The 14,727-nt window shown below is 34.5% G+C and overlaps 1 protein-coding gene across 1 annotated transcript; it reads left to right on the top strand.

Moving 5' to 3' along the window:
- The first annotated feature begins 3,719 nt into the window (after window positions 1-3,719).
- On the top strand, window positions 3,720-7,655 carry LOC133288968 (BTB/POZ domain and ankyrin repeat-containing protein NPR1-like). The gene is made up of 4 exons (XM_061486809.1): window positions 3,720-4,927; window positions 5,133-5,886; window positions 6,062-6,259; window positions 7,152-7,655. Exons 1-4 carry the CDS (start codon window positions 4,370-4,372, stop codon window positions 7,421-7,423), a joined length of 1,782 nt encoding a protein of 593 aa, XP_061342793.1. The 5' UTR covers window positions 3,720-4,369; the 3' UTR covers window positions 7,424-7,655.
- The last annotated feature ends 7,072 nt before the right edge of the window (window positions 7,656-14,727 follow it).

The following is a 14,727-nucleotide window of genomic DNA, read 5'->3' as shown; positions in this document are numbered from 1 at the left end:
TATCCTCTACACAGATGTCCCTTAATTAAATGGAGTTATTGGAATTGCATTTGGCTGAAATTATCAAAAAGGATCTGAACATAATTTATGGAAAACTTGGGCGGCGTGAATAGGTTTTGGACTAGCTTCTCGGGTAAGATCTCCGTTACACGGACATGTTTTTTTTTAAAATTTACGTGTCGGACACGTGTCGGACATGGACACGCTCCAACACGTTCGGACACGCGTCTGACACGCGGTCAATATTTGAGGACATGCGATCAACTCTCTGACACGTTTCGACACGCGGTTAATATTTGGGGACACACGGTCAACATTTGGGGACACGCTCGGACACATTCGGACACGTTTTTTTTATTTTTTTATTTATTTTTTTAAATCTTAATTTTTTTTTGTTAACTAAATATAAAAAAAATAATTTATAGAACCTCCAAAAAAAAAGAAATAATTTATAAATTAATTTTTTTCTGTTATAAAATTTGACATTAAAAATTAACAAACTACGAAAAATTATTTATATTTATATTTGTGTTATGAAATTTAAATATTTAATTGGTTATATGACTTATTATGGACTCTTATATGTATTAAATATAAATCATATTATATATATTAAAAATTTTATTTAATATCAAAACGTGTCCCAACGTGTCCAAATATGATATTTTTTAAAATTAATGTGTCGGCGTGTCGTGTCGTGTCGTGTCCCGTGTCCGTGCATCATAAGGTAGGATGAGAAATATCCATTTGATTTGGGCCAGTACCAATTCGAAATTAGGTCATGAGTCTCGTGACGTAAAAATAAAATAAAAGCAATTTTCATTTGATCATATTTTTTAAAATATAAAAATTTCTATTCTTAAGCCACTAGAGTTGGTTGAAAACTTTATTGCAATTTCGAAGTTTTTGTCCCCAAAAGAACATATCGTCGTAGATATTTTTTTAATTAAAAGTAGATAAAAATAAAATTTACATACCATAATTATTTTATCACCTATAAATGAAATAATTTAAAAAAGATAGTGAGTTTTGCCCATGGATCTGATTTAAAAAATTAAAAAGTTGGTTCCGTGCTGAGCAGAATACGGATTTCAAAGCCCCTCATTAGAAATTAAAATTCTACAGATGCCTATCATATAAAATAGCCAATTAAAACCTTCAAAAGAGTCAAACAACTTGTCAATTTCACTTTTTATAATTTGATGGAGCAGAAAATTTGGATAAGAGTACGTGCTTTCGGCCACCCTATCCACATAAGATTTAGAAACTTTATCCGTATTTATTCTTGTTAAAATCTTCTACTAACTTTTTTTTATTAAAAAGAAATCTCTTACAAACGTTAACATAAGCTATTAGAGAATCAGTTAAAAAAAAAAAAAAATTCAATGTTGGAGTCACTGGACTGAATTTATTTGTTGATTAATATGTATCATTTATTATATATATCATATCATTTAATAGAATTATTTCAAAATTGCATCTAGTGGAGATCAAATCTTTTTTGTGAAGATATAAATTATAATATTTACCACTAAGCTACATTTGTTTTTGGTTCACTTGCACCATCTATAATATTTATTTTATAATTGAGTATAAAATATAAATTTATATAAATATCCGATTCATGCAGTTGAACTCATTGATTTGATACCCCGACCAGATCGATAAACGGTCCGGATTTAATAACATTAATTTTAAGGACCAGTGTATGCGCAAGTATTAGTTCTTCTTTTTTACTAATGTTTGTGTTAATTAGTTCATTTATGATCAATTTGTAAAAATCTCATGCGCCAAATACGAGAACAGACAAATTAAACAATTATATATTATTTTAATAAAGAATTTTAACATTCTTCTTAATTATTCAAAGTATAATATACTAAACAAATATTAAGTAATTAAAATATTAAATTTTCAGTTTAAAAAATAATAAAGGAAATTTAAGGATGATATCATATAACATTTAAAAAAAAAATCATAAGAAACACAATTGTTTCGCGGAATATGACTGTAGTAACTTGTCATTTACGTCAAATGTGTGACATGTTTATAAGCTTGTGTCAAAACGGGTTGACACGACACAAATTCGACACGACACGAATTTTTATTCGTGTCAAAATCTTCAACACTGATACGACACGAATTTTTTGCGGATTGACACGACACGACACGAATAACACGCAAAATAAAGGTCAAAACGATAATTGATAAAAAAAAATTAAAAAATGGATCGAAATTAAAAAAATTAAAAAAATAATAATAAAAAATTAAAAATAAATTAATTTTAAAAAAATACAGGTCGACACGAACACGAATACATCAACACGAACACGACACGATTTTTTTTGCGGGTCAACCTGAACACGAATTTTCGTGTCGTGTCACGGGTCGACCTGCGTGTCAAAATCTATATTAACACCCCTACTTCTGACGATTAATAATAATTTATTAAAAATTCTTGTTCGGACTTTAGAATGTATTCTGCTCACAGAATTGTCCTACGCTTCTAAATCCGAACAATACTAACAGCACGCAATTAGATGTGTTGCTTGTGTGTAGGACAAAGTTGTCCGCAATTTTCAATATTCCTGCCAAATTGTTATTTGCCAGTTCATTTTAGGATTTTGATGTAGAACAGTGTAGAGTTGAAATGCTTTCTCTCTTTTTTTATCGGTCAAAAAGCAATTTACTTCGGACCCATTTGTTTTGGAAAGCTGATTCTTACATAACTTTTAATTTTATGGCCGGCGAACTTTTTTTTATTCCTTTTCTTTGAAAAATTACTTATGTTGGAGAGAATACAATATTTCGATATTCTCCTCGCACCTTTCTGTTTTAACTTTTAAAATTCCACCTTCTTATTCCTGGAAATTTAGCACCATTTGAAGAAAAGAGACAAGACGGTTGTTCTTAATATACATGGTAATCGTACGTTTGAGGCCAAGTGTCAAATGCATTACGTCACCGAATATTTTTGTTTTAGCGTAAGATAACTGTGATCTAATCCTTCAAGTCTATGAAATTATAACTTTTTTAAAAACATTTTTAACATTAATTATTCTATTATTAGGAATATTTCATTAATAAATAAATTGTAAGAACATCATCAAACAAATTATTTTTATTTTATTTTGTCCGCATTCTTGACTGAATGTAAAAAAAAAAAAGATGTGAGAGAGAGATTAGTAATTCATATTACCAAATTCGCAGATCAATTCACATATCAGATTGTTTCAGTTCATTAATAATATTGTGTTTAAGTTATAAATATGTAGTTGTATTAAATATTTATAAAGAAAATTCTATCACCCTTATAATTATGCCGATCCAAATCATCGAATAATCGGGAAAAGAATTATAAAAAATAAAAAAAATAAAAAATCAATTCGTACGGGAGCCATTCAAGCATAAATAATACTTTTAGCATAGCACCCATTAATATAACTTTTTATGCTTAAATTCTCTGATCACTTTGTCCTCTTCCAATCACATGTGCTGTATATGTACATTTAAAATTATGCTGATAAACATGAAAACTAGTTGACATGGACATAACATATAAACTTTAAGGAGACATGTGAAAATTGAGAGAATAATAAAAACTTAATAAAGGAGAAAAAAATCCAACTAACGTTTCTTGTTTTCTTTCCCTTTCAGGGAGAACCCGGGAAGTCTCGGTTACCGAGCATCGTTAGCCAAGCTTTCTCTCTCCTTCTCTCTGTTTTTTCTAGCTTCTCTTTCCATTTTGAGGGTCAACTTTGCTCTTTCTCTCACTTTCTCTTCCTCTTTCTATTCTAAGTCGTCTTCGCTTCTTTGGTGGAAAGGACTCAGATCCTCTCAAGCATTCTTGATGTGAAAACTATCCATCTTCCTAAGTTTCTCTGGTGTTGCAGTGTCAACTTCTCAGGCGTTTAACAGAGTCTGTTAATCAAAATTTATCTCTGGTTCATTTTCTAGAGCTGCCGCTGTGTTCATCTTCCATCTTAATTCAAAGGGTGATCCTTTATGTAATATTTGGATCTTCTTTTCCTCTTCATTTCTTTCCCACAGCAGTTGAGTGCTAAAAGTTCAAACTTTTTCGTTTTTTCTCCTCAATATATTTGATGGGTCATCAGATAGATCACCATAATGCAAATCATCTCAATTTTTTGATTCTGGGAATCTGACTTTTGTTGCTTGACTTGCTAGTGAGTCTGGTGTTGTGAATGGGGGAAACAGTGACATTCTGTAATTTTGCTTATTTGAGCTTTGTTTAGCTATTATTATGTTGGCTAGCTTTTCGATTGAGATCGACCCTTAAAGGAGTATATTTTCTTTGTTTTGCTTCTAAATTAAGTCAAACAATTTTTTGACTAAATTGGAACCTGCTATGTTTGGGGTCATGGATAATGCAAACGAAGCATCATCATCCTTGAGTTTTGCATCATCTCTCTTGTCAAATGGTTCTAGTAATCACAACATATCTTCCTCCACCAACAATGAGCATGTAGCAAATATTGACATTTTGAGTCTGAGTAAGCTCAGTGGATGCCTTGAGAAGTTGTTGACCGATGCTGATTATGATTATTGTGACGCTGAGATTCTTGTTGAAGGCATCCCTGTGGGTATTCATCGCTGTATATTGGCTTCACGTAGTCAGTTTTTTCATGACCTTTTTAAGAAAGGAAATGATGGATCAGTGAAGGAAGGAAAACCAAGGTATCTCATGTCAGCTTTGGTGCCTTATGGCACAGTTGGATATGAAGCTTTCCTTGTTTTCTTGCATTATTTGTATACTGGAAAGCTAAAGCCTTCACCACCAGAAGTTACAACATGTGTTGATGAAGCATGTATCCATGATGCTTGCCGCCCTGCTATCAATTATGCTTTGGAACTATTGTATGCTTCTGCCACTTTTCAGATGAAAGAGCTGGTTTTGCTTTTCCAGGTATGTTGTCTCATTTCTGGCTCTTTTTTCCTTTGTTTTACTTTGGTAATTTTTGTGTCAAAGAGGGAAAATGTAACAAATTCAGAGTAATGAACTAAAGCTCCACAAAATCACTTTGGGCTGAATAACACAATATTGTATGCTCATGTGCTGAATTCAGTCTTTGCTTAAAAGATCTAATGTAAATATCTCTTTACTGATGCAGCGACGTCTCCTAAATTTTGTTGAGAAGGCTCTTGTGGAAGATGTCATTCCTATTCTTATGGCTTCCTTTCACTGCCAACTAAGCCAGCTTCGCTCTCAATGCATTCAGAGAGTAGCAAGGTCTGACCTTGACAGCATATCTTTGGAAAAAGAACTCCCTCATGAAGTTGTGACTGAAATCAAGTCACTCCAAGTCCAATCTCAACCAGAATCCGCACCTGAAGCAATGGAAGTGGAACCTTCAAATGATAAGAGTATCAGGAAAATCCATAAAGCATTGGACTCTGATGATGTTGAGCTACTTAAGCTTCTTCTAAATGAGTCTAGTGTCACTCTAGATGATGCCAATGCTTTACACTATGCCTGTGCCTATAGTGATTCTAAGATTGTTCAAGAAGTTCTTTCTCTAGGCTCGGCTGATGTTAGCCTTAGAAATCCACGAGGATACACGGTTCTTCATGTGGCTGCAAGACGAAAGGATCTATCCATTTTGGTAGCATTGCTGAAAAAAGGGTCATGTGTATCAGATACCACTCCGGATGGACAAAATGCTCTTTCAATTTGTCAGAGGTTGACAAGACGCAAGGATTACCATGAGAAAACAGTGCAGGGGAAGGAATCTAACAAGGACAGGCTCTGTGTTGATGTCTTGGAGAGAGAGATCAGAAGGAATTCTATGTCTGTGAATATGTCTTTTTCGTCACTGTTAACTACTGATGATTTGCACATGAGACTGGGAATCTTTGAAAATAGAGGTAGAGCTTTTACTTGTCTAGGTTACTTTCTTTCAATGAATATGGAATTGGGACCTTTTAGTTATCATGGGAATATGCATGAATCAGAATCACAACAAAACATTATTTATATGATGCTTTTGAATTTGGAAGCATATGGACATGAAATTAACAGTCACTTTCTTTCATGTTGCAGTTGCAGTTGCTAGGATGCTGTTTCCTGCTGAGGCTAGGGTAGCCATTGAGAATGCTGAGGCAGATTCAACATCACTGTACGCAAGGTCATCAGCTTTGAAGGGCCCAAGTGGCATTCTAAAAGAAGTAGACCTAAATGAAACCCCTTCTGTTCGAACCAGAAAACTACAGTTAAGATTGCATGCCCTTCAAAAAACAGGTATGTCCAAGAGAATTTTGAAATAGCTTCCTTGTAATGGTTCTGCATCATTGGGGAATATGGATATGACTTGTTCTCTATTAACATCAAAGCGAGCTTGCATGTACATTGCCTTGGTTAGAAGTTACAACATACCAGAACTGTGAAAATCTAAGAATTAGGTAATGCCATCATTTGGATTAGCTTTAGATTTGTACTAGTCAATTCTTTGCTTCCCCACACCAAAAATATAAAATAAAATAAGAAATGGAAGTTACCAAGCTATTCATCTGATGTTTTATTGACGTGGGATTGACAATGTAAATTCTTTAGCTCCAACTTTGTAAAAGAAGCTATACTGCCAATGTGAGCTCTCCTGAATCTGAAGAAATGGCCATTATTTTTTTCTCTGAAAGCCAACATTGCTTCCATTTATGTTTCAATTTTCAATATCACTTTACTGCAGTGGTAGCTAATATTTTAGCTTTGCAACTTTTTCCTCAATTCCTTTGTCTATTTAGTTTGAGAATCATAAGAATTTTGTAATTGTCATAGCTCATAGAAAAAGAAAAAGATATATTACAAGATAAGAATCAGACAGCAAAGCCTGAGAGAAGAAATAACTATTCCCCTTTCTCTCGATGATTTTTTTTTTTTTTCTTCCTTATGCTTTCCTCACACGTGCACCTATTTTTTAAGGTTATTGCCCCAGGATTTGTGATTCTAAATGTTTTAGCCTCAGTCCATTTCTTGTTGAAATTTATGAGACCCAATATTTAATAGTCATAAAATGCAATAAAGAAACTTTTCATCACTTGTAGTAGTACTTTGCAAAGTAACAGATGGAAAAGAATCATGGTGGTTTCATGTTGTTACTAAAACTCCTTGAGTATACTTTTTGAACTGTCTGCAGTTGAGAATGGCAAGCGCTTCTTTCCACATTGTTCTGAGGTGCTTGATAAGTTTCTGGACGACGAGATGCCTGATGTTTTCTTCCTAGAGAAGGGCACTGAAGAAGAGCAAATAATCAAGAAAGCACGCTTCCAGGAACTTAAAGATGATGTGCAGAAGGCATTTCATAAGGATATGGCTGAAAATAACCATACAGGTTTTTCATCTTCAGTGTCTTCTGCATCATCCTCATCTCGTAGGGATGGTCTTAGTCATAAAGTGAGGAAAAAATGAAGTCCCTGTTCTTCTATAGTGGTTGCTTAAAGTTTTGGCTTTTTGAAGCAGTGCAAGTAGCACTTTATAGCATATATTGCCAATAAGATGCTATGTTACAGTAGGAGTTTTGCAAATGAACATGGGACATTTTTCTAGATTGATGTACTTGCTTGCACTTTTTGCACCAAAAGGAAAGAAGAAAAAGAAAGAAAGGAAGATGTACTCGCTAGGTATATTTGTTCCTCCGAAATTGGTGAATCATGTAAAGATTTTATTAATCTCACGTTAAAGAAAATAAGTTATCATATGTCATAGAGACAAACTTGTGGGTTTCGCCACTTGAAAAATAAAAAAAATAAAAGAAAAAGGTGACACATTTATCGAAGGGTGTATAGGAAGAAAAATTTGTCACATGTGAAGGACCTCCTAAATTCAAGTAGATTATGCCTAAATGGTTTTGATGATGTCAAAGCATGAAGAACTTAATTTGAAGATGCTAAAGTTTTGGGTTAGACAATTTATGATTCTTTGTAACACATAAGATATATCACTAAGCATGACTTCAAGCTCCAATGCATTTAATTCATCAAATTATTTTTGCATTTGACTTTGATAATTTGACTACGTTTTATGTTAATGTGAAGTTGAAGTCATGAGAGTTTAAGTGTTTATATTGAGGTACAAGCAATGAATTTGTTTAAAAATAAATATGATTCAAAAGATTGAAAATTTTAAATGTTTGTGAAATTCTGTTGTTACTCGCTCAGATACTCGTACGTTCGAGTAAAACGGTGAGGTGACAAATTTAATTCGCTCAGATACTCGCACGTTCGAGAAAAATAGTGAGATAAATAATCAGCTCGCTCAAGTCCTCGAACGTTCGAGCAAATTGGCGAGCAGTCGCGAAAAATGATTTAAAAGAACGCTGTCGCGAAAAATGATTTAAAAGAACGCTGTCAGTGCTCTCCGTTTTCATAACTCGAAAATATATTTCTCTCTCCTAAAAAATCTCTCTCTCTCTCATTGTTTTTCAGAAATGTTCAAGAGTCAAAAGCCATCTTAGTGAGATTAATATCTTTGAAGCCTTATTGTGTGTAAGATTCATGAGTGTGTGAGATTGTTTAATCATCTTCTTCCAAAATCCCCAAATTTCCATCAACATTTTCATCTTCTTGAACCCTAAACGAAATGTATCAATGTTGATGAGTTTCTTGATCGATTTTGATGGAAGCTATTTCTATTCTGAATCAATTTACTGTAATAAAGGAAATTTGTGTATCAAGCCTGAAGAAAATTTGTGTAATTGTTTACTGAGCATGTAGCATGACAATTACACAAATTTTCTTGGTGCAGGGATCAAGGGATTGCTTGGTGCAGGGATCAAACTCTGCCTCAAGCAGTTTCTTGGAAAATCTTTGGGGGCCAGAGGATAAGCCAAAAAATCTTCGGTTGGGGGATTAGTCTCGTCCTTTCTCAGGTTGCGAAGCTTAGTGCACTCACTGTTACAATGAGGGGCTAGCCCAAACGGGCCGTACCCCGAGGGCATGGTGCCCGGAGAAGGTTGAATGAGGATACCTCCTGGCAATATACCAAAAAAAAAAAAAAAATTAAAAAAGTTTAGAACACCTATTCACCCCCCCCTCTAGGTGTTCCGTAAGCGTCCTGTGTAAGAAGCCACTTGTCCAACAACATGTAGCATGAGAATAGTTTTTTCCATCATGTAATATATGGGAAATGAACATTCCCCCCAAGACCCAAAAGTATTCATGGTTTGATTCCTAATATTCCATGTTGAGAATGCAGATTTTTTCCTAAGTATTCACGAAATCAATGCAAGATTCATTTCATTTGCAAGGAACCATCTGTGTTTTAATAAATTTTTATTTTTTTCTCCAAGCAATATATATAAAACAAGTAAACGAAGGTTTTTTGTGGGCTTTTTGCTAATCAAAAGAATACATGGCATGTACAACTCAAAAGAATAACATCATGTCATGTACAAAATGAAATGTCAATCAAAACATGACTATCAGGTCAGATAGTATCTCTCCTCCGACCTTTTGCAATGCGATGCCTCAGCACCATCAACTATTGTACCTGAAATGGTAATCTCCATAACGCGGGGTGAGATAATATAATTACCTCAGTAAGCTAGGGTCCCTTATAGGGCTCCTCCATCCTAAGCCCACTTCTGGTATAACCACTATATAAAATCCATGCATGTATCAGAATATGTACATCAATGCAGTGTACAGATAATAAATCCGACTGGCCAGATAATGAAACATGTATGCATTACACAAGGTAACTCATCTTGCAATATACCCATACATGGTAACTCATCATGTACTACGCATAAGGTAACTCCTCTTATGCTTTACACACAAGGTAATACATATACATGAATCATATACCAGTTCATATCCATATACCATATGAAAGAATCACCTCCCTTGGAGTTTGGTGAAACAAACGGGGACCGAAAGCTTACCTCAAGTAGGCTTCCTCTTTTACTCTTTCTTGTAGTCCAAATAATCAAGTCAAACAGACTTTCACACCAAAACACCTATTTAAAGGTTACAAGTGTGATCAATACATATGATATACATAACAAATTAATCCAATAGCTAACATTTCACAAAGAGATTTAAGTTGGATAACTTACCCTACGCTTGATAACTTAGTGTCCCAAGTCCAAGTGATTTATTCACACAAGATAATGGCAACAACGCAACCTATTAAAGTATACCTCTATAAATATAAAGCAAAAAAAAAAAATTCATGCCTTGTTAATTTTTCATGTCAAATTTCGTAATAGAAAATATTTGATTTATAAATTAAATTTTCATGTTTAGTTTAAAAGATAAATTTTTTTTTGGATATGCATGAATGTTGACTGCGTGTCGGAACGTGTCAAAGCATTGACCATGTGTTCGAATGTGTGTCGAAGCGTTTGTCCCAAAACATTAATCGCGCGTCAGAAGTAAGTGTCTCGGTGTCCGACACGTAATTTTCACCCAAAATGACGTGTCAATATCAGTGATCATCATCATCACTGCATCTTCCATAAGAATGCAGATAATGACTCAAGCTTTGTGCGCTTGACGCCGTTAGCTGAGCTGGCCAGTGACTGCATACTGTTGAGTTGTTCACATGTGACATGGTATATGCGGCTGATGAGTGGATTGGATCCAGATTCGGGTTCAGCGGAGGTGGGAGGTCAGAGATGGGGACGTACATGTGATGGAGTGAAGGGTGGATGGATTGTGGCCATCTGGGGTGTTGCGAACTCGGCAAGTGCACCGGTCGTACAAGTAATAAAGTGATAAGATTAAGTTGTCGATCCCACGAGAATTGATGACCAATCAATAATTTATCTATTTAACTAAAGTTGGAACGATCCTGAAAGGATTTCTTAAGAATATTTTAATTAAATTAAAACAGAATTTTTAAATTTATTTTTAGTTTTCAATAATTTATAAAATAAATTCAGAATTAATAAAGCTAGAAATTGGTTTTAAGTTTTTAATAAAAAGACGTAGCTAGGACTCGACTTTCCCAGTGGTTTCCTAACGAATCTACCTATTCTTATGATTATATTCAAGATCAAGTTATTAACAATTCTTTCTATATTTGATCAAATCTCAATCCCTTGGTAATCTAATTCTTTATTTCACTCCAAAGCCTGGTCCCTTAGTACTTTTTCATAAAATAAGCATTAACGCAAGAAGCTATGGTTATATAATTCATAAGTCTATCCCTAGATCATACAAATTCCAGCAATCAATCAATCGGAATCGGCACACCAACATTCTTATTGTCATGCACGACTCTAATGCTTATTCAAGATTGGTCGGATCATAAACAAGACTAAAAATTTTAAACAGATTAATTGCATAACTTAAATCAAGAATATAAATCATAAGAGAAGCAAATAGCGTTTAAGAACCCATTGGTTCCGTCTCGCCCTAACTCCTTAAAGAAAATTAGCCTGACATAGTCAGGAAAACAAGAACAATAGATGAAAAGAAACTAAAATTCATAACCAGGGAAATAAAACTAGATCTCCATGGTGAAGCTTTGACCGTTCCTCGACTCCTCTACCTTCTGGATGCGTTCATCTTCCTCCTTTTCTTCGCGTCTCTTGAATTCAAGAATGAATGGAATGAGCCCTAACGTGCGTTTTTACAGAAATAAAGATGGGCTTTTTAATTTGGACCAGGCTTGCTAAGGATTAATTTTGATTAATTCTTTATTTTTCTTGATCCTTATCCTTTGCAACTGCCTTTATCCTTCTTGATTGCAATTTGTTATTTTAGACCTGAAACAAACTGAAAAGAGATTAGAATCTTATCCAGTTGTTCGTTTTTTAATATCTTTAGATTTTATTAACTAACACTATATTTTTAATCATATTAATTATTATTTGAACTATATTTAACCTTAAAAACATAGTGTCTTGGACACTTACATAGGGATAAGAAGGGAACGCCGAAAACAAGGCCTCGTTGGGATTGTGGGCTTGATGGGCCGGGCTATCTCGGCCTATGATACAAGGAACATGTTGGAACAGTGACCAATGTACCACATACTGGTCACTTTTTTACCAGTATGCCACGCAAACAGTAATATTTGTCAAAGTACCACGTGTCCGAGTTCGCTGCAGTAGGTAGCGAACTCGGTTTGCTGATGTAGCACGTTTCTGGTGACCACCTAGTTCGCTATAGGTGTAGTGGACTAGGTGGCAATTAGCACCCCTCTGTTATAACAAAAGCTGGACACGTGGCAGTGTTACGAAAGTTCTCTAGGGGTTATAGCGAACTAGATAAAAATAACCATGGATAACACGCACAAGTTCGCTACACTAAGTAGCAAACTATGTGCAACATGTACTGTTTATAATGGCAAAGCCACTGTAAAGAACATTGGGATACACCACCCCAAAAGCTAGCTCAAAGGGTGGGAGTGCCCAAAGCCTTATAAAGGCTACATTAGTTGCACATACAACCAATGTGGGACTATATATCTCATCACGTCCCTTTACACGAGAGCCCATTAGGCTTGAAGAGTGGAAGATGCAACAAGCCCAGCCTACCTGTGCTAAGAAAGTCCACAAGAGAAAGTGGGGGACGGCGAGGCTCTGATACCATATAAAGAACCTTGGGATACACCACCCCAAAAGCTAGCTCAAAGGGTGGGAGTGTCCAAGGCCTTATAAACTCCACATTAGTTGCACATACAACCAATGTGGGACTATATATCTCAACACGCCCCCTCACACGAGAGCCCACTAGGCTTGAAGAGTGGATGATGCAACAGGCTCAGCCTACCTGTGCTAAAGAAATTCCACTAGAGAAAGTGGGGGGCGGCGAGGATCGAACCTGGGACACGAGGCTCTGATACCATGTAAAGAACCTTGGGATACACCACCCCAAAAGCTAGCTCAAAGGGTGGAGTGTCCAAGGCCTTATAAACTCCACATTAGTTGCACATACAACCAATGTGAGACTATATATCTCAACAGCCACCTCTATTTAAAAGACATCGCTTGTCACTCAATCATAATAAAGCATCCCATGTCTACGTTGGTATAATAACATCATCTATTAGGAAGCTAAAAGCGTGAAGTGTTGGAAACTTAAAAGGTGTTGGAAACTTTATATGCACTTTTTGATGAGTAGGGGTCAGGCGTAGGAAGATATAGGGGAATCATTTCTCTTTGGCAGCAACTGTGCAAAAGTTATTAAATGTAAATAAAAGGTTGCATGTAGTTCGCTACTTAGTGTAACGAACTGATGCGTGTCAGACACATATTTCAATGATTATTTTTACCTAATTCGCTATCACCTCTAGCGAACTTGTATAACATTGTCATGTGTACAGTTTTTGTCAGAGTAGAGGAGTATTTATTGCCACCTAGTTCACTACACTCAGTAGCGAACTATAGATGGCCACTAAAAACACGCCACATTAGCAAACCGAGTTCGCTAATTGTTGTAGCAAACTCGGACAAGTGGCATTTTGACAAATATTACTGTTCACGTGGTATAATAATAAAAAAATGCCCAATGTGTAATACATTGGTCACTGTTCCGAACATGTTTGCAGAGTGGGCATCGACAATGTGATGGTCAAAAGTGCATCCCAGTACTAGCCCACCACACTCCAATGGAAGTTGAATAAAAATTTCTTCAATCTTTCATAGAAGATTAAGACGTGAAAATCCTGCATGAATATTGCACCACACAGAAGAATCGCCTGCAAAAGTGCATAATAACCGCCAGGTACCACCAAAGTTTAATTACCATTTACTATATATTCATTAACATCTTATATCTATCTATATTGCGTATATTACAATTCTCTTCATACTAGTAAGTATTACTAATATAATAAAACTAAATAAATGAAATTAATAGTTCTTTGATTATTATAACACTACCTTGAGATCAAATAATTTTATTAAAGAACAAAAAAATTACAGTTTTTTTTGGACAAAAAAGAAAATTTTGAGTTTCTTTTTGAAATCTTTATGAAAATGAAAAATTATTGAGCAAGTATAAAATATCGTATGTACTCAAATTAATAATCAATATATGTAAAATCATGTGATTTATGATACAAATGCATCTATTTCAAATAATATCACGAGAAAACAGTGCAAGGGAAGGAATCTAACAAAGACAGGCTCTGTGTTGATGTCCGAGAGAGATGAGAAGAAATTCTATGTCTGTTCCGTCACAGTTAACTACTGGATGATTTGCACATGAGACTTGAAATCCTTGAAAATAGAAGTAGAGCTTTTAGTGTTCTAGGTTCACTACTAGAAAATGTTTTTTTTTTACGGAAATGAAGTCGTCGAAAATATCTTCGTGGGTAACAATTTTTTCAACGGTTTTACAGATTCCGACGAAAATTTCGACGAAATAATTTATGTGGAAAGTTTCAACGGAAAAATTATTCCGTCGAAAATTTTTGACGGGAAATAAATGAAATTCTGTCGAAAAATCTTGTATTAATTTTCGACAGAAAATGAATTCCGTTGAAGATTTTCGACGGAAAATAAATGAAATTCCGTCGAAAAATCTTATATTAATTTTCGACGAAAAATAAATTTCGTCGAAGATTTTCGACAGAAAATGAATAAAATTTTGTCAAAAAATACTGTAATAATTTTCAGCCGAAAAAAATTCTGTAAAAAATTTTCGACGGAAAAAGAATAAAATTCTGTCGAAAAAATTTGTAATAAATAAATTTATTTTTATAATTTGAATTTAATTTTTTTTATATAAATCTATATTTTCAAATACGATAAATATTTA

Source organism: Gastrolobium bilobum, unplaced genomic scaffold (genome assembly GCF_033153095.1).
Source record: "Gastrolobium bilobum isolate Gb01-03AN ecotype WA unplaced genomic scaffold, APGP_CSIRO_Gbil_v1 utg6815, whole genome shotgun sequence".
Taxonomy (NCBI): Eukaryota; Viridiplantae; Streptophyta; class Magnoliopsida; order Fabales; family Fabaceae; genus Gastrolobium; species Gastrolobium bilobum.
The sequence above is the reverse complement of the archived record's forward strand: the minus strand, read 5'-3'. Positions and strand labels throughout refer to the sequence as shown.

Bases quoted from the DNA above. Each gene is read 5' to 3' on its own strand.
- LOC133288968 (XM_061486809.1), top strand. From the start codon at position 4,370: ATGTTTGGGGTCATGGATAATGCAAACGAAGCATCATCATCCTTGAGT. The intron at 4,928-5,132 runs GTATGTTGTCTC...TTACTGATGCAG, and splicing joins AGCTGGTTTTGCTTTTCCAG to CGACGTCTCCTAAATTTTGT. The intron at 5,887-6,061 runs GTAGAGCTTTTA...TTCATGTTGCAG, and splicing joins GGGAATCTTTGAAAATAGAG to TTGCAGTTGCTAGGATGCTG.